Source organism: Lagenorhynchus albirostris, chromosome 3 (assembly GCF_949774975.1).
Source record: "Lagenorhynchus albirostris chromosome 3, mLagAlb1.1, whole genome shotgun sequence".
Classification (NCBI taxonomy): Eukaryota; Metazoa; Chordata; class Mammalia; order Artiodactyla; family Delphinidae; genus Lagenorhynchus; species Lagenorhynchus albirostris.
Window position 1 is genome coordinate 29,193,784 of NC_083097.1, and position 24,161 is coordinate 29,217,944.

The following is a 24,161-nucleotide window of genomic DNA, read 5'->3' on the forward strand; positions in this document are numbered from 1 at the left end:
GCAGTGATGAGGACATTGGCAGTAAAGGAGGAGCCTTTGCAGGGTTTTCAGTAGAGACAGAGTATCATTTGACTCATAAAATGTTCACTCTGGTGGCTGACTCTATTTCAGAATAGGCGCTAAGGGATGTTCCTGTGGATATGAAGTAGCTTAATTAGACTAGCCTTCCTACAGATAACAATATAAAGGCTGGACAAAATACAAAAGCTAATTATCTGAGGGCCTGAGCAGGCAGCAAAAAAGCAAACAGCAAAAACCAGGCAGAAAATATATGGGATTTGACCATTGACAGAAGAAAACTTCAGTGGGCAAAAGCCAGGCGTATGCAAGTTACCCGAGAGGACATCCCGCATCTGCGTGCCGTGAGTGGTTAGAACTTGAGAAGAAAGCCCTCATCTCTTTGATTTAAGATATTAGAGAGTGAAGTTTGAGGATGCCAGAGCAGCTGGTAATTAAGGAGGAAGATCTTGGAAAGGAGAGAGTCAGAGGAGGAGCCCCGAAATCTGCATCTACATTTTCTTAAACGCTTGACTGATTCCAAAATTGTGCTAAACGATCACAAGTGTCTTCACCAGAGAACACGACCACTTAATTTTTTTCCCTCCAAATATTTGGAATCTGACTTTTAAGTTAGCTGTCCCCTACCATTGTTTATTTTCACAGCTCACTGTGCGCGCTCAGCTTGGTGCAAAATCAGAAAAGTTGCTGAAGAAAGGAAAGAGCATATCTGATCCATTGCTAGTCAGCATCGTGATAAATGCTATTAAGTATGTATCACACTTTTCTCTTTTATATCTATTTAATATGTTCTTTATCAAATAGAGTTGTATAAAGAATAATACAGAAATATTTTTATGTTCAGCATCTAATGAATTTACCTAAGAAAACACAGCAAGATAAATTTTGTGATTTACATGTCTATATTTCAATCCCCCGCCCCACCCTTTACCAACCTTGACTTCATTCACCCAGATGTGAATTCAGGTTAAGTTCTATCCTGTGTGGGGAATTCAAGGAGAAATTAGATACTTGGGAAAGCCAAGGGATTTGGAGAAGAGAGACCCTAACGATGTGGTCACGGGCCAGTGTGTTTCCTCATTTTGTGTTTCCGGAGGAGGGAGTGACCCCTGCAACACAAAGGCTGGGCAGTGCAGGGTAGGAAGGCCATGAGAAAGTAGAGGTTGCACAGGCAAGGACTCACATATATGCATAGCACAGAGATGATGTGCAATAAGGGTAAAGAAAAAATTTAAGTAGGCTATAATATTGTAATTCCTCCTTTCTAAGGATACAGGATTCTCCTCAGCCCTCCTTTACAATACAGAAAAGAGAGAAATTAAAAGAATCGATAGGTGCTCGGTTGATCCGTGCAATAAAGAAATGAGGCTGAACAGGCTGGAAAAAGGAATCAACAAGGCTCCTGTTGCAGGGTGTTGCAGAGCTTCGAGTGAGTGAGGGGTTTGGGGTAGCTCTGCTGCCTGAGAAACGTTAAGACCGAGAGATGTGAGAACAGGAGGTTCTGGAGTTTTGCCAGGCATCTGGAATGGACTCCCCCTTTAGAGTTTTCTTAAGAGACCTCATTAAAGATTTAAGTTGCCTCTCAGTTGTGATGTATCTTGGACTGATTACTCTTTGAATGCAACACTGAAGAAACTGGGCTACAGTGATGCTATTCTCAAAGCTGCAAGGGATCTCATTCTAATAGTTGCCACATTTTTCAGTACTGGAATAAGCCATGGGAGTCCTTGTTCAAAGAAAATTGTATATGAAAAGCATCAGCTGTAAAGCAGATCTTAGCTGTGGTTTCACTGAAGTTGGAGTGTCTACACCCCATCCCCAGAACTCCACTACCCTCCCACCACCACCACCACTACCGTCATCCCCTCTGCCCCTGAGGCACCGTTAGAGAACTGTCATCAGTTTGACATCCTTTCATTTAGTCCAAATGCGTCCTTTTTCAGTGAGGAAAGGAAGGCACGTGGCAGCTCAGTTAGGCAATCCTGTCACGTATCTGGTTAGTGGCATAGCGAGAACCAAAGCCCAGGCCTCCTCACTCCCTGTTGTCTGGTGTCCTCACACTACAGCATGACAAGTGTGACCCTGACCTTCTCCTCCCTCTGAAGTAGCTCCTGAGACTGGAGGTGGGAGAAGAGGTCCCTCAGACCTGGTAACGTGCTCAAGAAATTTCTCTCCTCTAGCTGAGGCCAATGAATCAACAAACTCATTCTGTGCAGAATGCTTACCACACTCTGGACAAATTATCAAAGCAAAATGCAGGCTTTCCTTTCTCTTCGTAGCCTAATAGGGGTAATAGGAACAGTGACTTGAAGGCAGCTGGATACTGTGGAAAGATCACTGGATTTGGGGTCACATGCAATTTTATGACTTTGAACAAGTAATAAAACCTCTCTGAACTTTGGTTTTCCCCCCTTCTTCCTTGCCACACTGATAGAAGGATCATGTACAGGCACCAAAGCAGACTTCCAAGCCTTTAGAAAGGGATTCTAATTGTTTAAATGAGTTTTAGCAGAGAGAGAAATGAAATCATAACTTTTTATCCAAAAATCAAAATCTTAATCTTACACCATTGAAGGGTTTTGGAAGAGCAAAGTTGAAGCTTTTTTCCAATTTAAAGAACTAAAATAATTCCTGGAGCACCTATTCTCTATAGAGGATGCTGCACTGAGTACAAAAACCAAAGAAATGACCTGTACCCTTTAGCAACTTATAATCTAACTGAGATAAAGAAGACTCACTTGAATTTTTCTGTCAAGAAATATAAGAGTTAAAAATTGTGTGGTGAAGTGAATGAGGGTCCAGAGGAGTTCAGATCAGGCTGTTATGACTCCATGCTGGATTGGGTGGGGTAGGAAGAAATTTCTAGGTTGGCGATGTGAGTATCCACCATATGCTACACTCTGTGCTGGGTTCTCAAAATGTGTCCTTTCAGTTCATCCTCACCAGCATCTTGTGAGGTGTGTTATATTATCCCGCTGTATAGATGAGGAAATTGAGATTTTCAAGAGGAACAGCTTATGAACCCAGCTAGGAAGTACAATTTATACTCACATAACAGGGAGGAGATCGGTGTGTTCAAAGTGAATGGTTCAAAATTGTGAGAGAAGAAGTTATAGGGAAGTAAGTTGTGGCCAGTTCATTTTAAATACCATGTTATGGCTTCTAGAATAGATTTGGAGGCAGCAGGGACCCACAGAAGGATTTTGAGCAAGGGAGCGATTGTGGTACATTAGGAAACCTAATTCTGGCTGTAAAGAAATAAAATTCATGCAGAAGGAGGTTACTGTGAAACTGAAAGAAAGATAAAGGCAAGATTCACTGTGTTATTATTCCTAAAGGACTTGTGTCTATCAAAATGTTAATGATTTGTCCTTTCCTGATTTAGTCAGATACCCATATATAAAGGCTGGATCCTGGATGGCTTTCCAATGACATTAAACCAAGCGAAGCTTCTGGAGGAAGCACTCACAGGCTGCAACAGAAACCTCATAGAACTGGAGGGAAATAAATCACAAATGTCCACATTGGCTGTTGACCCTACAGCTTCCAGAGAAGTGCGTCTTCCCCCTTCTGCACTGGATTTTGTCATGTTATTAGATATTTCAGATAATTCCTCACTGAATCGCATGAATGACATCATGGGTAAGCTGGACACCTTTTTTAAAATATTCTTTTCTATAATTCAGAGCTCTTTCTTTTTCTTTGCCTGAAAGGGTGAATATTCCCATTTACAATTATAAGTGGATAATAAAGAATCCATTTAGGCTTCCAAAGAATTACCTAGTCCAGCACAGTTGCCTCCTGGGGCTCCGTCAGTGTTCAGCACTATAGCCCAAACCTGGAGCTCGTGGAGAATTCCATGCCAACTACAAGCATCTCATTCAACCCTTCCATCAACTTGGCAGCTCCCCTGGCAGAGAGGCGCCCTCCTTTTCGAGGCTTGCATACGTGGAGGAGCTTCCTGTAGCTACCTAGTACATCCTGGTGTGCCACCCAGATGAAACTCATGAACCACACTGGTGCTGCAGGCAAGCATCTGGTAACATCCTTCCCTTGGATTGCGTGTTAACTGAGGAGCAAGTATCCGTTGGCTGCAGTCCTTCCACACTGGGGTCAAATAATCTTGCCAAGATTCATGGTTTGTTTAACTACTTCTCATTGTTGAAATGAAAATATTACTTTATTCCACAAATTCAGTGGTTATGGGTAAAAGCACATATTCTTGAACCCTGGCTTTCCAGGTTATTAGGCATTTGACCTTGGGAAAGGTACTTCATCCTTCTAAACCTCCATTTCGCATCCTATATAATAGAATGCTTCATTGTATTGTTTTGGATATTAAGGGAAAACTGCTTCTTTACTCACAACACTTCTGACACCAAAGGCGTGTGGGTTTTCCATATCACCCTGTTCTCCAGTTCTTGAAAAACACCCACTGGGGGTCCTATAATTTAGGCTAATTCTGGCACTAACTCCCCAGGGTTATCACAGGTTTTCACAGGTTAAGGGCTCAGTCCCACAAGACTTCTCCCCACTTCAGATGCCAGTCTCAAGTAGTGGTTCCCCAGGTTACCCACACTCCTGTCTGACTTGACTACAAATTGGGGGTTTCCATGACCCCTCCTCAGGTCTGATAATTTTCTATAATGACTCACAGAACTCAAGGAAACACTTTACTTACTATTACTGTTTTATTATAAAGAATGCCATAAAGGATACAAATGAGCAGCCAGATGAAGAGGTACATAGTGCAAGGTCTGGAAGAGTCCCAGGCTCAGGAGCTTCTATCCTCATGGAGTTTCGGGGGTTGCCACACTCCTGGCATGTGGATGCATTCACCAACCCACAAGCTCTCTGAATCCCTTCTTTAGAGTTTTTATGGGGGTTCCATTATGTAGGCATGACTGACTAAATCATTGAGCATTGGTGATCAGTCTCTAGTCCCTTCCCCTCCTTAGAGATCAGGGGGTAGGACTGAAAGTTCTAGCCCTCGAGTCACTTGGTTTCTCAGGCAACAGGTCCTACCATCCAAGAGTCACCTCTTTGACATAAACTCAGATAAAGTTGAAAGGGGTATATTATGAATAAAAATAAATGCTCCTTTTACCTCTATCACTCAGGAAATTACAAGGGTTTTCAGAGCTCTGTGTCAGGAGCCAAAGTCCAAATATATATTTCTTATTATATCACAATATCACAGGCATTAAATGAGATAAATGTTAAACAGTTAGGATAGAATCTGGTACATGATACTAGGCACACAGTATCCACTAGGAAAAATAGTGGAAGACTTTGAAATGAACAAAAGATTATTGGATACCCTTTCAATAGAAGGTTGAGTACTGTCTTTTGGACCCTGAGGAGTGTCTGGTTTCAGAGGGGTCTATGCCTTTCATTGGCTTTGACTCAGCTCTTCTGTAACTATAAATTGTAGGAGACTTAATAGTAATTCAAATGATTCTGGTTCGTGAACATGCAGATGAATTTGATTTAATTAAGATAAAATTAATTTCTATACTTTGCAAAGATGATTCCAAATATTACATTGCTGTATACATAGTAACCAGTCTTTCATCTATTACCATCTATTTCAGCATTCCTGACTACCTGTAAATAGGTCTGTTATTCAGATTGTCATTTGTACTAGTTGTAACATCACATCTTACTGGTTCCCTCATTACTTGAAAATTTCGATGATGTCATTTTACATTTGTTTGAGTGTCTTGATTTTACCTTTTTAAAAAACTGCCCTTTAACAAGTGGTAACATCATTCTTTCATTATTGCTGTTACTACTAACACAATGACATTCGGAGCTAGGAGAGACTTAGGGGATCATCTATTCCAGTGCCTTTATTTATAGGTGGAAATTTAAAACGTGAGCACTTGACTCATCCAAGGCCACACTCTTCCTTATTTTGAGTTTGTAACATCTTGAGATCTTCCTTTCATTGTTTACTTAAATAAAATGACAAAGCCATTAGATATGACTTCAGCTGTTGAGCCCAGTAGTTTAAACTGGATGCTGTCCATCAGATCTCAAAAGGGAGAATTTACTCCTCTCCATACAAGGGAGCTATGCTGACAGTAGTGATGATTCTGCTTGTTCAGCCAAGTTCTCATCACTGTTCAGGATCATCTGACGGTTGGCAAAGAATACTGCCAATCCATGGCCATCTACTGACAGAATAAGGCCCTGAACTCAAATCAGTCTGACTTGCTTTCAAGATATGACGAGTTATTAAGTACACACAAAGACCTGTGGGTGAGATGGTCCCTGAGAGCTGATTATAATCCTACAAGGGCCTTAGAAGTTTTGCCTACCCTCTTGAGGATCCCTAGGAAGCATTTGTTGTGTGTTTCAAAAAATAGAAGGAAACCAATTGGCACAAATTTTTCAAGAAATCTACTCAATCCAATGTGAGTTCTTTCAATTCCCTATCAAAATTACATGACAAATGGTTCTGGAAAATTTATCAAAGCTGATGTTAGCCTCTAACTAGTTTAATTTCTTAATTCTAGACCACTTACTTATAACTAGGCTCAGAATTGCCCTTTATTCACTACAACAGGGAGAATTTTTTTTGTCAAGTTTTTTGTACATATACACATAAATAATCTTATTTATCTACCCTCAGAACTTAGTGTTAAAGCACTATTAATTTTTTTATTTTTATATGTATTTCTAATCATATATATTCTAGGTCTGAAGTGAACTGAGCCAACTACTAGATTAGGTTCTTCTAAATCACAAAAAACTAGTATGAAATCATTGAGTTTATAGCTCTTACATGTTTTGGTCAGAAATGAGTAGGCTAACTATGTCCACAACTTTGAAAATCTATCTGCAGCTTTTATGTTCAAGTATTTTAAGTTAAGATAAAGTGTGACTCTTACATAGCTTAAGGTTTTTCTTTTTTAGAATATAAGATTGGAATGGCCATTGAAAGATCACTTTGCCAATTTGCTCTCCTCATCTTAAGCAAGACCCCACCTGAACTCTTTTGGACAGATGAAATTCTATCCTTCAAAAATATCTTGTTCATTCACATATTCACTTATTATTTATTGCGTGCTTGCTAAATGCCAGACACTGTGATTGGCACTGGTGATTCTGTAATAAAGAAGAAATGGATCCTGCCTTCAAAGAATTTAGTGGAAATTGTAGCTAAGGAACCAAGGAGTTATAGTATTGAGTTGTACTTCCAACACGGCAGCCAATAGCCACAGGTGGTTATTTAAATGATTTAAAATTAATAAATTAAAAATTCAGTTCCTCAGTCACACTGACCACATTTCATATACATATGTGACTAGTGGCTATCATACTGGACAGCACTGATGCAGAACATTTTCATCATCTCAGAAAGACCTGTCTTATCAGATAACACTGTTATAGAGTGATGGGAGCTAAAAGGGTGCCACTAGTAAATATTTATCTAACATTTATAACACGCCAGGAACTGACAGTACAGAAATGAAGGGCAAGTCCCTGTCCTCGAGTCGTTGACAATGTAGTGGGAGAAGAAACAAAAGTAAGCTGATTATTCTACTATAGTCATTTATATGCTATACTAGGTGAGCCCAGCATGGGAAGAGATTTACCAGACCAAGACAGGGAGGAAGGGCGAGGGAATCGGCAAGCAGGGTCCATCTAGAGAACAGCAAGTTTATCGTTAGGACTGAGAGGCAGCAGGGTGTGGAAGAGTGACAGAAATGAGCCTGGAGGGTAGGCAGTGGCCAGCTGAAAAGTTTTGCCCCAAGTTAAAGTGTTTGAACTTTATCCTGAAGCCATGTGAGGTCACCGAATTCTATTAAAGCTGATTTAATGCAATTCAATATGCTTTTCGTAATGGCCATTCTAGCTGCAGTGTGGAGGATGCATTGGAAGGGGAGTGAGACTGGAAACAATGAAATGAGTTATAAAACTATCACCATCTGAAAAGCAACAAAGGCATTAAGACAGCTAGAGAGGCAAGGTAAAAAGAGTCAGCTTCAGGTGCTATTTAGGGGGAAACTGTAGAACTTACTGATCAGTGGGGATGGGGGCATTCATTTTGTTGTGAATTTACTGCAGGGAGAACAGGGTGACTTCAAGTTGTTGACTGGAACAATTTTTTGAATGATAATACCATTCACTTAGACAATATGGAAAGAAACACAAGAGTCTCTTTAGGGACATGTTGAACTTGAAGTACCTGGTACCTATGGGACTTTTAAGCTAAGATGTTCAGAGGGCATTTCTATAAATGGGTCTCGATGTCAGGAGGGAAGTGTGTACTAAAGTTAAGGGCTTGAAGGTAAGACAAGTCATCTAGGAAGAAAAGTGTATTTTAAAAAATACCCAGGATGACAGCCAAGACAGCTAGTGGGGAGAGCAAAGGAAGAGGTGTTTAGAAGCAGCAGCTAGAGAGAAAGGAAGAAATCCAGGGAGAGTAATGTCATATAAGCCAAAGGAGGACAGATTTTCAAAATAAAGGTGTTATTCTCTCCTCCTCCCAGACCAGTGGGCTGAGGTCCTGAGGCCTGGGCTAGGGTGTGGGAGCCTAGTCACCAGCATTGCCTGCAGCATGGCCCTGCAAAGCTTGGGGTCCGTGGGGAAGCCTGAAGGATGTCATCACAGGGAAGCAGCCTTCATGAGGCCAAAGCCAAGCGGCCTCAAAGACTGAACATCAGTGCTGCTAGGGCTGGGCAGAGAGGAGTGGCCCAGACTCAAAGCCAACTGGTAGGAGACCAGGAGACCTAAGGAGAAGGTTCAGCCAGGGTAGGAGCATAAGCTTTTGTCAGAAGGGAAGAGTACGTGGCTGCCTGGGTTTTTAGCCAGTGCCTTGGGCCATTGGTCAGCCTGAGAGGGAACAGTGGTGTTCATAGTATGGGGAGAGGTACTGAGAGGCTTTGAGTGCAGGCTCTAGATGGATAACTTTAGTAACTTATAGTGACTGAAAAGAAATATGAGGGGGCTTCTAGGGCTGATAATGTTTGTTTCTTGATCTGGGTGCTGTTTTCAGTTTGGGAAGTCATTGAGCTGTATAATCATGTATGCATTCTTTTTGGCAGGTATAGTTCAAGAAATCGCTTAAAAATTAAAAAGAAGTTCAGGGCTTGGAATTAGATTGACTGGAATCAAATCCTTTCTCTGTCATTTATGAACTATGCCATTTGGGACAATTTTAGAATCACAATCCTACTTCACAAGTTTTGTTGTGAATATAAAATAATGTAATACAGTCTTCCCTCAGCATTCATAGGGGATTAATTCCAGAGCCCCCTCAGATACCAAAATCCAAGGATGCTTAAGTCCCTTATGTAACGGTGTGATATTTGCATTGAACCTATGCATATCCTCCCATATACCTTAAGTCATCTCTAGATTACTTATAATACTTAATTTCCTCTTTTTCTATCATGAATGTAAAGGGAGAACAATCGATTGCTATATCCTGTGAAGGTCTTTCATTTTCTTGAACACTATTAATTCGCTCTTCAATGTTCTCTTGCATTGACTGAGTAATCTAATTCCTTTTACTCTAGTTCAAGGCTTTTTTTCCTCTTTATGATTTTCCATTTATTCTGAATTCATGAGTATTCTGGACTTTGTAACTTAATCCTGAATAGGACTCAATCAGAGAAGTTGAGATCGTTTTTGGTTTTGGTCTCTTGTCATATATTCCTTTATGTCTCTTCTAGAAAAATCATAAAGTTTAGAAAGAAAGATAAATCGCTTTATTGTACTGTAATATAATATCCACGAATAAGTTGCATATTTGACTTTATGGCCACCCTGCTATTTCATTCTTAGCTTTTACAGCATGGTGTTGATTTTCTAATTGTTTCCTAATTTGTTATTCATGACAAACCATCATTTTTTATTCTCATCTCTTCAAGGTCAGTCCCAAGACGCTCTACCTTAAAATTACAGCTCCTCTTTAATGTTGTGTTTTACCTCCTTTTCCCCAATTTCCAAGGGAAATTTGAATGCTGATCCCAAAACTATACTTTTTCAACATTTTGTTAAACATTTTAATTAATATTGGACCAAAGGCAGGACCATGTCTATTTGACTTTCTTGTATCAGTACCTTTTAGCACTGCTACTGCAACTTTGACTGCTTTAGCAAAATGTCTAATTAAGTAATTTCCATAACATAGCTGAAGCATTTTCAAGTGAAACTCCTCATGAAGACATCAATCAACGTGTAGCTGCTAAAAACCAAGATGTGGATGAAGACCAGAATTTAAGAGATCAAATACAGCATAGGTTAGTTTAAAACTCAATGTCTTGCTTCTTGTTTCTTACCCTTTGAACAGACTGACAACTAGTCACTTTGGAATCATCAGATCTAGAAAATAAATGTATTTCTTAGCATTCAGTCTTTTACAGGTAAAACAAAACTAAGTAGCTTTGATGTTGAGTGAAATATTTATGTGTTAGCTTTTATATTCAGAGCACAAGTCATCATAGTCTGGGAAGAAAAGAATTAAATCAGGCAACATTTCCCTTTATGGCTACATGAACTTACAAGTTCATTATATGGAATCCTAATTCAGCCCTCATTCAGCAAATGCCAATGAAGATCGTGGAATGTCAAAGAGCTAGGCATCAGACTATAGAGTGTAATTCTAAAACCACTTTTGTGTTACTAAAATGAAGTTATGCTTCAAAAACCTTCTTTCAATCGTATGCAATTTGCTCATTGGAAAAAAAATTAGACAATTTTTTGAAACCTTGAGAACTCTAAAAATATGAAGTGAATCAGGGAAGAGGAATTTGAGCTACATTAAGCCTGTCTACTCTTGGAAGACAAGGCTGTTTCAAAAATCATTCCAAGAGTATATTTGAGTAAAGCAAATAAGTCAGAACCATCTATACTTACTCAAAGGTCTCTTTAACTTCTTTAAGAAAAAGTAGGTGACCTATGTGGCCCAGGCTGTAGCTACCATCAGAAGGGTGTTCAGAGTTTAGTCTGCTATGAGTATAGGTGATGTTTCCTTAGATCTTCACTTAGAGACGTGAACCCACACTAAAGTTTTCCTGAAATGATAGAATTGCCAAATCTTCTTTTCCTCATTCATATACCTCAAAATATATGGCTAGACAGCATTAAATGATTTCTTCTTTAAAGTGGATAGTATTTCATTGCCTGTAGATTTCTTAAAGTTGCTTTTTCAGATTTTTTTTGGCAACTTATTTTTTCATTACATTCATCAGATAAATCATGCTTAATGTTACTCTAATCTTTCAGTCAATATGCTATATTCATAGAACATTTGGGTTTTGCAGAATTGTAGGCTTCTTGGACAACTGGCCTTTATTGGAGCAATGGTTTACAGAGCCAGAAAACATTTTGATAAAAATGAATGCTGACATAGATAAGCAGTCTTTGTGCCAAAAAGTAAAGGAAACGTTTATGACTGAAATAATGAAAAAAGAGAATAAAGGTAATTACAGTTCTTTATAATTTTGAGCTTACATAACGAAAATGTGTGGTTTTAATGAATTTAGGAGGAAGTGAAAATGCGATTGCAAATTTCTCTCTTCTCTTTGGATCATACCATCTATAAGTATCTTCTACCTCTGATTTTAGCTTTCCACTGCAAATGTTTCTACATCAAAGATTTTTCTTTCTTCATTTTAATTTAATTTAATCAAAAGAGGTCATCTTGCTGAAAGGTTGTTTTCAGGTGAAAAAAATAGCAGAGTTAAATTAAGGATGTTATAGAGAAGGATGTTATAGGATGTTATAGGTTTCAATTTGTTGACCTCAGCATTATAAGGAAACAATGAGTGAATTATCCTTTTACGATGAAAACGCTAGGCAAATTATTCCCCCCAAATCTTCTTGTGTTTGTATGAATTTACTGACTATTAACTACTTATTTATAAGCCTGCTCCTGGGTGCATCTCACCTACATTAAACCATCCCGACCTCCCTCCTCCTTCATTCAACCAATAGTAATTGCCCATTAACTTTTCACAGTATTATTGGAATTTGTTATTGAAAGGAATTTTAGTCTCATACACTGCCAATGCCAGACTTCAATGGAGATCTTACCTTTGAGAAATGAATTCAGAAATAAATCTTTCCCTTTTGTTTATCAATCATCCCTGACTCTATTGACAACTGCAATTTCTTGGTATAATAAAAAATGGTCAAAATTAATAATATCACAAGGATTCTAAAACTGCCTTGGTAGCATGCTGTCTCCCATCCCTAGATTTATGACCTAACTACTATAATGTATCGGTGAACTGACACCAAAATAGTGCATAGATATAAGCCACAGTCACCTTGGGGACCCAGGAGCTCACACTTAGAAAGACAAGCACCCACATCGAAATGTCTGCTCCCCAAAAACACCCATGTGAAGCTTCCAGACAAAACAAAAATCAACCCATATATTATATAAGAGGCTTAACATGTTATTTAACACTCAGAAATTAGGCTGAGAGGCGGGAGGAAACATCTAGGGTCTTGACTGGGAGGCAAAAGCAAACCGATTCTAGGCGGTAGCTTCAAACATCTACCAATTAGAATCAATGTTTTTGCCAGCTATCAGACTCACTTCAACATTTTCCTAAAGATTTTACATTCTGATCACTTATTACATTAACAGACTCTACTGCCACTTATTTAAGATTTACATTCCAATCAGTTAATTATTTTTAATAAATATTATGTCATTAAAATAATAAACATTTACCTAGCCCAGTGCTCTGTATTAAACATCCTGATTAAGCTAAAAACAAAAAAGGATACGGTACTTCTATAAATATTCTGCTGTTTAAAAATGATCATAATATACTGTTAAGTAGAGGAAATCAGGTTATATTTAAATTGTCCCTTTTTTGTTTTTAAAAGTATGTCTATTATTAAATATGTAGGCACAGAAAAGAGTCTGACAATATATGCTAAGAAAAAACAAAATTCAACCCAGTAAATTCAAAGCTCTAACTGGTTTTGTTCAACTATTCGTGAACTGGGCAGCATCCCATCTAACAACTAGAAGGGCACTCCGTGGAACAGTACAAATGGAAGGCTTTTTTAGATAGGAGGGTGGGGCAGGGAAGTCATTAGCAAAAGGGGGAAAAAAAAGGGTTATTTTGGGCCAGGACATCTTCTTTTTGGAGGAAGGGAACTGCAGGGGTCTTTACCATGCAGATTGCCTCTTCTTTGCGGGGCTGGGGATATATAGAGAGGACCCACATGACAGATCACCTCATTAGCGCTGACCAGAAAATTCCAAGCTGGTTGATTAAAATTACATTTCTGAAGAAGGTAGAAACTGCAACTGAGGCAGGTAGTAAGTCTAGGTTTGGTATCATGGGCTTTATGTGATGCCATTTGTGGCCTGTGGTTTTCTCTTTAGCCGTACAATCCTTGATGAGGGAGAAGGATGACAAAGAGTCAACAGGAAATTTCTCTTTCTGCTTATTTGTCTAAATTGTGGGAATTTTTAAAACAATAATTATATATCACTTTTATAATCAGAAAAAAAAATCCAGTTTGAAAAAAAAAACCTAATAGAATGAAGCCTCCTTGCCTTGCTGAATTGAAAAGAATAATCTGAGGGCAAAGAGAGTATGGATATAAAAGCCATACATGGGGCTTCCCTGGTGGCGCAGTGGTTGAGAGTCAACCTGCCAATGCAGGGGACACGGGTTCGTGCCCCGGTCCGGGAAGATCCCACATGCCGCGGAGCGGCTGGGCCCGTGAGCCATGGCCGCTGAGCCTGCGCCTCCGGAGCCTGTGCTCCGCAACGGGAGAGGCCACAGCAGTGAGAGGCCCGCGTACCGCAAAAAAAAAAAAAGCCATACATGGGTGCAGTTATTCACTGCCCCTGCTACAGGGGTAAAGTTGCGGCCGTTTCCAGGGTGGAGGGCTGGGAAGTCAGGGAGGGTGGGGAGGGCATGCTGGGAAGGGTGAGCCTGAATCCCGAAAGGCAAAGGGCCATAACAACGATAGGAGCCTAGACCTTCGGGAACCAGCCCTGCTCCGCCCCTCAAGCCCCTCGGGCTGACTGTCTGCTCTGCCTGGAGCACACATTCCCTGAACCTGTTCAAGCCTTTTCTCAGATGCCACCTTCTCAGAGGGTCTACCCTGCAAAGCACTCTGGTTAAATACACTTTAAGAGCTGCCCCACAGCACTCCTGACCCCCTTTACTCTGTCCTATTTAGCTTCACAAGGCAGTGATTTTTCTCTTTTGTTTTACTTTTGTATCTCTGGCAACCACAACTGTGCCTAGCATTGTTCATATTATTACTGACAGTACTAGTGTAGTTTTACCTTATTGTTATAACCCTTCCTTTTCTTTACGGCACAACTCAGATTCAATAAGTAGTTGCTGCATGAAAGAATGAAATGCTAAGACTTAATTGTGTACTGAGCACCATTCTAAATGCTTCATAGGTATTTACCCCTAGATGTCGGTGCCGCACATTTCTTTTCCCTTCCGTGTCCTTCCGACATCTTCTCTTTGTGCTTTTTCACCTTGCTTTTCCCCTGGAAATTTTGACATAATTATTTATTTTTCTATTGCAACACACCAGCTACTTCTAGATTGTTGGTTTGACACATGGCACAACAAGCCTTCCCACCTGATACACACACACACACACACACACACACATCATCATCATCATCATCATCATCATCCCCATCAGAGGCAGGGTAAACGGTATTTCTAACCAGGCAGAGAAGACTTCAAATCTTAGTTTTAAGGACTGAATGATTTAAAGGAGATCCCTAAAACATGAAGTTCGCCCTAATTCAGTAAGAGCAGTTTTATATTAATTTAGGTTATCTTAGTTCAAGTGAAATAGTAGGTGTCTGGAGCCGCTAATAAAAGTCCATTCTTATCATCCTTTTGAAGTGAAAAAGAAATTAGAAGAAAAGGAAGCTGAGGAAAAAGAAGAAGTTTCCCCAACTGAGGCTACATCACCTCTCCCCCCTCCTCCTGAACCAGAAAAAGAGAAGGAAGTCCACGGTCAGCGTGAGCGTTCCAAAACTCCTGCTGCAAAAGGAAAACCAGCATCAGGTGATTGACAGGACGATTTCTAATCCTGTTTGCCAGTTTCTCATTTTCATTTTAGAAAAGAATTATAAATTATAGTACCAGTCCATTTATCTAGATTCAGGCTTTGAGCAACTTCAGTCATATGAAAGCAAGCTGTCTGCTCTGATGAAGAGGAAAAGCAGTAGTCGCTGAGAGCACGGCTGTCACAAAGCGGAGGTACTTTACTGTGTGGGAAGGAATGTGGAGTCCTCACACCCAGATCTACTGATTAGAATAAGACCACAGATGAGAGGAGGGAAGGCGCAGAGAATACCAGAAGGAGCTTAGAGCAGATCAAGAGGACAGACGTCTATTTGCAGAGTGATAGAGTTGTGTTTATGTAAAAAGCAAGACCATCTTCAGAAAATGAGAGTTAGCACAACCTGTTGTCCACAGGAATAAGGAAACATACCAACAGCATTCTTTAGAGACTAAAATTTATACGTAACTGTCACTCTTCAGTGCTATGTGATTATAAAAGGGTAGAAACAAGCACCTGACATCTCAGTAAACTTGTATATTTATAATATATAACATACATGAATAGAGTTTGTATAGAGAATATTTTTTAGCTTAAACCACTAAGGACCATTAAGTTACGTGGTAGACAATATAATGACAAAAGTAAAATCCTCAATTGTTGAAATGTGTGGTATTGGGAGAATGCCAGGATCAGTTTGGTGCTGTGTGTATGAAACAAATGTGGCTCTAGTAGCTGGTTTTAGCTTTGTAAGTAGCTGGCTGTGCAGTTACACAAGTCTACCTAGGTATTCTTGATATTGTGTCATGATTGCATTTCTAAACTCCATAATATTTCTACTTCATGGAGATTTGAGATGGGTCTGATTTTTTTAATTAGATTTATTTATATTAAACAAATTCATTTGAAAACTTTAATAACATATATTATAGTCTATTAAAGACCGTTGTACTTCAATAAAATGGGGCTTAACTAAAGGCAAAATACGCAAATTCTAAAAAAAATTTTATCATATGAAACAATAAAGCACAAAGCAATTAATTAACCATACATACTTTCCCTGTTAGAAAAACAAAGCAGTGGTCTGAAGGACAAATGGAAACCTTAAAAATGCTGTTTAGCCAGGGAAGACAGTTTCCACAGAGGCTCAGGGGAGCCTGGAGTTAGCCATCTAGGCCTTTAACCTATGGCCGTGGCCTCCCCTTCCTTCCCTCCCCTTGGCCTCACAGTCAGGAGTATCTGTGGATTGGAGCCATTCCCTGAAACCCATCTTTAGCATTTCTGGTTACAACACGGTTCAGTCTTTAAATTTCTTAAGTTTGCTCGTGACATTAAATAAAATTGTATACTTGAATACAGTGCATTGGATGAATAATAAAGCTATTGTTGCTTCAAAGAGTGGTTGTATCTGTCTCTTTTTTCCACCAAGGGCTGGGTTAGTGCCTGATCTTTAAAAATATATAGAAGAATTAATCCCCAGGGGCCCAGTTACTGCCTTCCAACTGCAACGCATCATTGCAAGGAGATCTCAGTGCTAGTAGACGTTGATGAGGCAATAGCACAGGCTGCGCTGCCCTTACAGCTCAGGGAAGCTGGGATAAATGATTTTAGGAAGGGAAGTTCCCAGGTTTGTTTATTTTTATATAAATAACTTACAGTTTTTTTCAAAAGAACATACTTGCAGAACTAAAAGCCTAAGGCTTCTGAACAAGCCCAAAGCAAACATCCAATTACAATCTTCTTTAAAAGTTGAGAAGAAAAGAGAAATTATTTACTAAAAAAAAAAAAGGGTGGAAATAGGATAAAGAAGGAAGAAGCATAGTACACTAAGTACTAAAAGTCATTTTGTCCAAATATAGTTCTACATTGTATATGAGTCTGTTGACCTGAAACAAATAGAATGCCAGATATTTCTCCAGCAAAGATGGGTTTATTCAGAATTAGCAGGAAATTATAATTCGGGGTCTTGCAACCACGGCAAGCCATGTGCAAGTCTCCGCATGACAAGAGAAGGAGAATGCTTCTATAGAGGGGAAAAGGAAGTTGGGAGGGCCATAGTACTTGATGAGTCCATGGCTTTTCATTGGCTGAGTTCTTGCCAGGAAAGAAGAGGAGTCTTCCTTCCTCCTGTTGGACAATGCTGTCCTCTTAGGGCATGAGAGCTCCCCCTTCTGGTTTCCTGACTCTATTTATTTGTGCTTTCTGTTTATTAATTTTTTACAGTTCTGTATTTTATATCTGCTTCAAATGCACTTGAGATTAAATTTGAAAAACTTCACAGGTATGTCCCATTAAAGGGTTTATTATCAAGTCTACTACCAAATGTCAGAATTTAATTTAAAACTCAAGCTCTGAGTGTGACAGAGTATGGTAGTGCTTGCTATCCATGCTGCTAGGAATATATTTTGCAATTTCAGAATACATTTTGGAAATAATTTTTAAAAATAAGCAGAGTGCATGCTATCCCCAGCGGAAATTAGACTTGCTCACAATATTTTATAAGTTCAACATCTTAGGTGTCTCTATTTTTGCCCTCTTTGCTGTTGTCTTTTGCTAAAGTTTAGAGCAATGGTTGGTTACCCAGAGTATTGTTATTAAAGGAACTAAGAGCTTATCTAGACTTTTTTTATTAAGCTTATTTCTAAGGAAAAAAAAAGGAACTAATTCAAATGTTTGGATTTATTTATTTATTTATGAATGAGTTTGGTGTTCAACTATTTTGATGTTTAAAAGTCCTTTTATGGAGGTTAACAAAGTTTCAAGGTTAATCCTTCTTTCCTTGTCTTATTTCTATGGAATCTTGGTTTTTGGAGCTGAGATGTTTAAATGTAAGTGATATGAGTTATGTATTTACACATTCTTATAACTAACACTTCTAAATACAAAGATAGGTCAGATGATCTCTCCATCACAAGCATTTAAATTGTCCCATATGTGCATTCTTCCAATGAAGGAAAAAAAAATCAAAACAAAAAACTGTAGCCCAGGGCAAAGGGAGGAAGACGACTGAACTTGTTTGGTAAATTATGTGGGATGTAGTGACTTTTTCAAAGAACTAATTATTATTTGGGACATCTTATTGACCTCCAGTTCATCAGTTTCCCATTTTCCCCTTTCCAATATATTTTTGAATTAGATTCCGGGGAACCCAGCGTATATATTCCCAAACCATCCTTTGCATTACAAGTTACAGTCAATGCACAGTGGAATGTAGAAGTCACAAGGCAACGAAGTGTGGGGTCAATAGTAGTTCAAGGATGCTCCATAGCAAAGCAATGTGGTTATTTAACTCTTCTTCAAGGTGTTTTGGCATCATTCTTATCACAGACCCAGTTGTCTTATTGTATAGGGATCATTCCAGTGAACTATATCCAAATAGAGCCATCTGCTTCAAATGGACTTGTGACTAACTTTTAAGATTCTGCAACTATGTTGCACTAAAGAGTTTACAATCAAATTCACTACCAAATGTTGATATTAAGCTTAGGACTCAACTTCTCAATGTCACAAAATAGAATAGTACTATCAGCGTTGTCATTCAAGAAATTTCAATCCACAGTCTGTCTTCAGATTAATTTTAACTCACAGTAAAGGCCTAAGCCATTTTAGGCAGTTCACAAATATAACTGTTTTTGAGAAATAGCATTTGATTGCCTACAAATCATAGCCCAGGATATTGAAGAAAATCATCAATGATAATTATGTGTTGAATTTTGTTTAGAACCCCCGCATGGTAATCGAGAACCTCTTCAGGAAGGAAAAGGGAAGAAAAGTGAAACGTCACTCCAAAGAAAAGGTACAGATCAAGATAGATATGATTAAATATAATTCTTCATTTTATAATTTTCAGTGAAAATAGCTATATTTATGTAGTAGTATACACTGAATACCTCTCTCAGGCATTTGTAAACCATAAGCGCTTGCCGATGAAACAGAACCTCAGTGTTTCTGTAGCCTGGGTCTTAGCAAAGGTCCTGCTAAGAAAAGTGATGCTTGTGAGGAATCATTTAGAGAATATCTAAGGTACAGAATATCCATTCATCATAGATATTATAGGTGTTATCCTTGGACTAAGCTATGCCATCAGAAAACTACATGCTGAACCATATTTTCTTGGGTCCCCCATAGAATTGCTTTCACTGATAAGCACTTTGATATAAAGTCCTCAACACAATAGCAGTGGAGCGAAAACATTTATTATGCCAATAATAACCCGGTATTTTATTTTCTGAAGAGATAGTATGCCCACTACCTCATTCAGTCACCCCTATGTGAAATCCTAAGTGGGAAATTTCATTCAGAATCAAGGAACTGGAAAATCTTTCTTCCTCTGCATGGCTAGATAGTTAGCACCTCTAAACGATAGCACTTCCTTTTCTGTTTTGGCTGTCTAGAAGCACAGAAACAAATTCGTGCCTATAAGATTTTAGTATCTGCGCAAGGACCTAGATCCCAGAGTCTGCTTTCTAATTCCTCTCCTGGTTTTGACCTTCTACTTTAAGTTGCATTTTTCCTGACCCTAATTTCTTTTTTTTTTCTATTTTATTTTAACTATTTCTGTGAAATAAGGAGGATAAAATTTTGTAAATAATTGATAGTTGGTAGAAGAAAATAGGCTTTAAAAAGCATATTAGTTAGATTGTACATTGAAGCTGCTACACCAACCAATGAAAGATTGAAATGCAGTTATGGACACATACAGTTGACTTTTGCAGGGTACATACAAAGGGGGTTGTCATGAAGTATGTACCTTTGTTTAATTTTTCATTACAAATTGCTAGTGTAGTAGCAGCCCAAGACTGTGCCATGTTCACAAAATGATGGGCTTAAAAGGATCTTGATTTTGGCATTTAAAGATGCATAACCATGATTCTCAAAGAATCTTACCCTTCTCTGATTATATGACCTGATAGGCATATATAACTAGAGGCATTGGTGAGTTAACACTGAGATGAAAAATTTACCTATAATTTTGGCTATAATTTATGCTCTGCTCTATCTCACCTGTTTACAAATAGGAGAATAATTTTCACATTTACATTATACATCCCTTGCTTTCTTATTGTGATCAGCAAAAGCAAATGAAGGATCAGCATAGAATCATCAAAAATAGGAATTAAATATATTTATGCATATTAGGTGAAAATCGTCAAGTTAGACATAATGATTCACATGCTTTGAGAGCACCCTTAGATGAAAGTATACACACTCAAACCATAAGCAACTACAAGTTCAACCAGTAAAATATATATTCACTGGAGTCATGCAGTTAGCTCAGTTTAAATACCTCCAAGAACTTTCAAACTTTTTTTTGCTTTTATTTTACTATTGTGTTTCTATTTCCATAAACACAATTTCTACTGTGTTCAATAATATTTGAAACAGGTAAACTCTCGATCTATATTTAGAAGTCTTTCTTTTACAAAGAAATGCTGTTGTTTTGGCATGTATAACAGGATTTCCTTCATTAAGAGGAAGTCTTAATGATTTTAATTCTTAGTATTTGGAACTAATTCCATTGGGGGTGAACACTATTGATTGGTTATCTGTTTACCTCACAGGCTGTTTGACACCAATTATACTGAAAACATGTCTTATGGTTTGAGGAACCATCTCCTTTTTCCTTCCTTCAGACTTATCATTGTTTCCTGATATTGGCATCTTCAATTCATCCCTATTTTTCTCTGTGTATTAGATCAATTCCAACCTTCTCCCTCCAAAATCTTGACACGGACATTCCATTTGCAATTGTATTTATGGTGTTCTTAAAGCATTTCTTATTATCTTCAACCATTTGCCATGGCCCCATTTTACTCCTTCATAAAATAAGGGCTTTTCAACTCTATGACCTTACATAGGAGGTGTTAATTAAGGGCTAAATGAAGAGTTTTCCTTAATCAACCAATTTCAGAAAATGCTGAGTTACACCAAATTAAAATGTTTTTCATCTCAACTGAGATAGATGTCAATATAGATATGTATCTTCTGTAATCATCTATCTCTAAGGCAGTAGGAGATACACTATGTAATATCCCAAAACATTTGGGCTGCAGAACTCTCTGTTGGAGGGGTATCCATTGGGACTAGAGCTCTGTGGAATAAATGTTTGGAAATCATGATCTCTTTAGTTCTTCTGGCCTGCCCATGTATTAGTATTGGGACTGTCCCAGTGCTTGCCTTCTGATCTGACTTAAAGTTTAGGTGCTACCAGGCCACGTAGCAATAAATGTTATGTCAATGTTATAAACGTTAATGACATTTAATTGGAAAGACATGGAAGAACAGAGAAAAAAGATGAAAGTGAAATGGAATTGAAAAACCTAGATGCATCTACTAACATGGTGGCTCTTTAAACTCAGTCCTGTACCAGCAGCACCTGCATTACCTGGGAACTTATTAGAAAAACAAATGCTTGGTCCCACCCCAGACCTACTGAATCTGAAACTCCTGGTGGGGTCCAGCAATTTGTGTTTTAATAAGCCCTCTAGGGAATGCTGGTGATCCCTAAAGTTGAAGCACTACTATATTGATGCCCAAGACTTATTGTTCTATTTTAGCCATTGGAATATCAGAAACATTCAGTTATTTCTAACGTATTACTTATAATATGTCCTGTTCCCCAAAATATTTAAGTTGGATTACAATTTTAAAAACAACATGTATATAACAATACTTTGAAATAGAAATAAAAAGCCCTAATTTTTTCTAAGATTAATTTCTAAAATACATTTTTTATCACCTGGGACCTTAAACAGAGGAGAGTATGTGGTGCAATGTACAAGGTCTTAGTAGATTTTAGAGCACATGCAAAACACATTAAGTTTCATCTGAAAGTTGATGCCACACATCAGATAGTTGATGATTAATGTACAATCATGGTTCAGATATCAAAATTCCACAATCTCCTTTGATAACATAATTCATAATCATAGTAACAAACTACCTCTTATGGAGTACCTACCCTACGCCAGGCACTATACAAGATAATTTTTATATTCTTACATAATCCTCATAACCACCTGTGAAGTATAAATGATCATTTCCCACTTCAAAGATGAGGAAATGGAGAGTCAAAATAAATAAGGTAGGGCTTCCCTGGTGGCGCAGTCGTTGGGAATCTGCCTGCTAATGCAGGGGACACGGGTTCGTGCCCCGGTCCGGGAGAGTCCCGCATGCCGCGGAGCGGCTGGGCCCGTGAGCCATGGCCACTGAGCCTGCGCGTCCGGAGCCTGTGCTCTGCAACAGGAGAGGCCACAACAGTGAGAGGCCAGCGTACCGCAAAATAAATAAATAAATAAATAAGGTAGTGTTTTGTTAGGAATCATTAACCTATGAGAAGGGAAAGTTAGAGCCTCTTTACACTTCGGCGAATGTCATCAACACTCCATATTAACTCTCAACACTATTCTCATAGCTTCCCTGGATTTTTCCTTAATACCATCATCTAATATAAATGAGTTAAATAATATTATTTATACTCTTTAGTATGAGTCTTTCAATGAATTGACTTCTCAGACTGTAGCTTTTAATAAAATTTTCACCACAAGTAGAAAAATTAAATTGTAATTTAATTGTAATGCAATGTAAATAGAACACAGTCTTAAAATCAATTTATGAGCTAAGCAAATAGTATTAAAAGAACTACTCTAAAGCTTGCAGATTTCTAAATATCAATCTAATGAACACTTTTGAACATGAATTACATCAATAGACACTAAAAGGCAATAAAGTAGGACAGTCAAATGCATGGACTCTGGAGCCAGCCTGCCTGGGCCGACATTCTAGCTCTGCCATTTACCATACGAGTGACTTAGGGCAAGTAACTTGACCTTAGTGAGTCTCAGTTCTCTCGTATGTAAAATGAGGTCATGAAAGTAACTTCTCTGTGGCTGTAGTAAGGAATTAGTAAATCTACAAAAAAGCAGCTGGAACAGAATCTGTCTCAGAGTAAATGGGGCTAAATAAGTATGGGATATGATTATTGACTCTAGACCAAGTTATTAAAGACTGTGGGCAAGAAGGGGAATCCTTTGCAAAATTGACTTAAGGAGTTTCCAACGCTTATCACTGAGTATAATTATACTAAAATCAGGTCCTATAAAGGATTCCAAATAACCAGTCCTCATTACTTTATAGTTGTCCACGTTCCATATCTCCAGCTCCACTTAGACTAACAACATGAACTCTAGGACACCAAGGAGAGAAAACTTTTCCAAAATACCTTCTCAATAGCGATTTGGAGAATAAGCTGATTCATGTTCCATCTCTGGCTCCTTACCTGGCACTGACCTCTTTCTCTTCCTGGCCACATTGCTGCAGAGCAGAAATTTTCATCTTATCCAAGGCATCCTGAGTCTCCACTTTAGTCACCAACCAGAGTCATTTTTCGCTGAACCAAGGCAATAAGAAAGCCATCACTGTTAACCAGGCTTCTACCTAGGGAAGCCCTTAATTAAGCCAGATCCTACCAGGAAATATTTTAGGACTGAAAGGTAATAATAATGCCTTTCTTTAAAAAAAGTCAGACTTTTTGCATCTTTTCCTTCTTCCTACAATCCTCTCATCTCCCTGAGTAGTGCCAACTTAATCTGAAAGTGTTCTAGTTTTCTTAATGTCCTCTCATCAATAGATGAAATTTATTCTTACCTTTACTGAGCTCCTACTATGTTATTTTCTTTGCTCAAGCCTATTGCTCTATAGGTTCAACTTTGACCATTTCTTTACAGATAAAATGATTAAATAAATCCCATGTCCTAAAATTACATTTTTCTTTTGACCTTATTTTATTTATACTTGTTCTCGCTCCACGTGCTTCTGTGTAATACCATTAGGTTCTTATAACTGGACAAAAAAAAAATTTGCTAAAATCTATCTTTACTATATGCTAGGCATAGATTACTCTCCAGAATTTTATGCATGAAGAATGGCCACACTGAGGACTCAATAATCCAACTTCCAAATGAAAGCAAATATCTTATTAGAAACTGAAGTCTTCATATGGTTGCGTGGGTGGTGCAAGGAATGACCCTCATGACATTTGAGATGTCGATAGATTTTGTTCAAAAGTGGCATCTACTTTCACTCACTGTGACATAGATACATTTTTTTAT

The 24,161-nt window shown here is 38.4% G+C and overlaps 1 protein-coding gene across 1 annotated transcript in view; it reads left to right on the forward strand.

Moving 5' to 3' along the window:
* Positions 1-24,161, forward strand: part of SPEF2 (sperm flagellar 2) — a 170,632-nt gene that overhangs the window by 69,328 nt on the left and 77,143 nt on the right. Inside the window, exons 14-19 of the mRNA XM_060146018.1 lie at positions 664-767; positions 3,404-3,660; positions 10,166-10,274; positions 11,298-11,455; positions 14,889-15,053; positions 18,773-18,847. Of these exons, the coding sequence (XP_060002001.1) occupies positions 664-767; positions 3,404-3,660; positions 10,166-10,274; positions 11,298-11,455; positions 14,889-15,053; positions 18,773-18,847 (868 nt within the window). The remainder of the gene's footprint in view (positions 1-663; positions 768-3,403; positions 3,661-10,165; positions 10,275-11,297; positions 11,456-14,888; positions 15,054-18,772; positions 18,848-24,161) is intronic.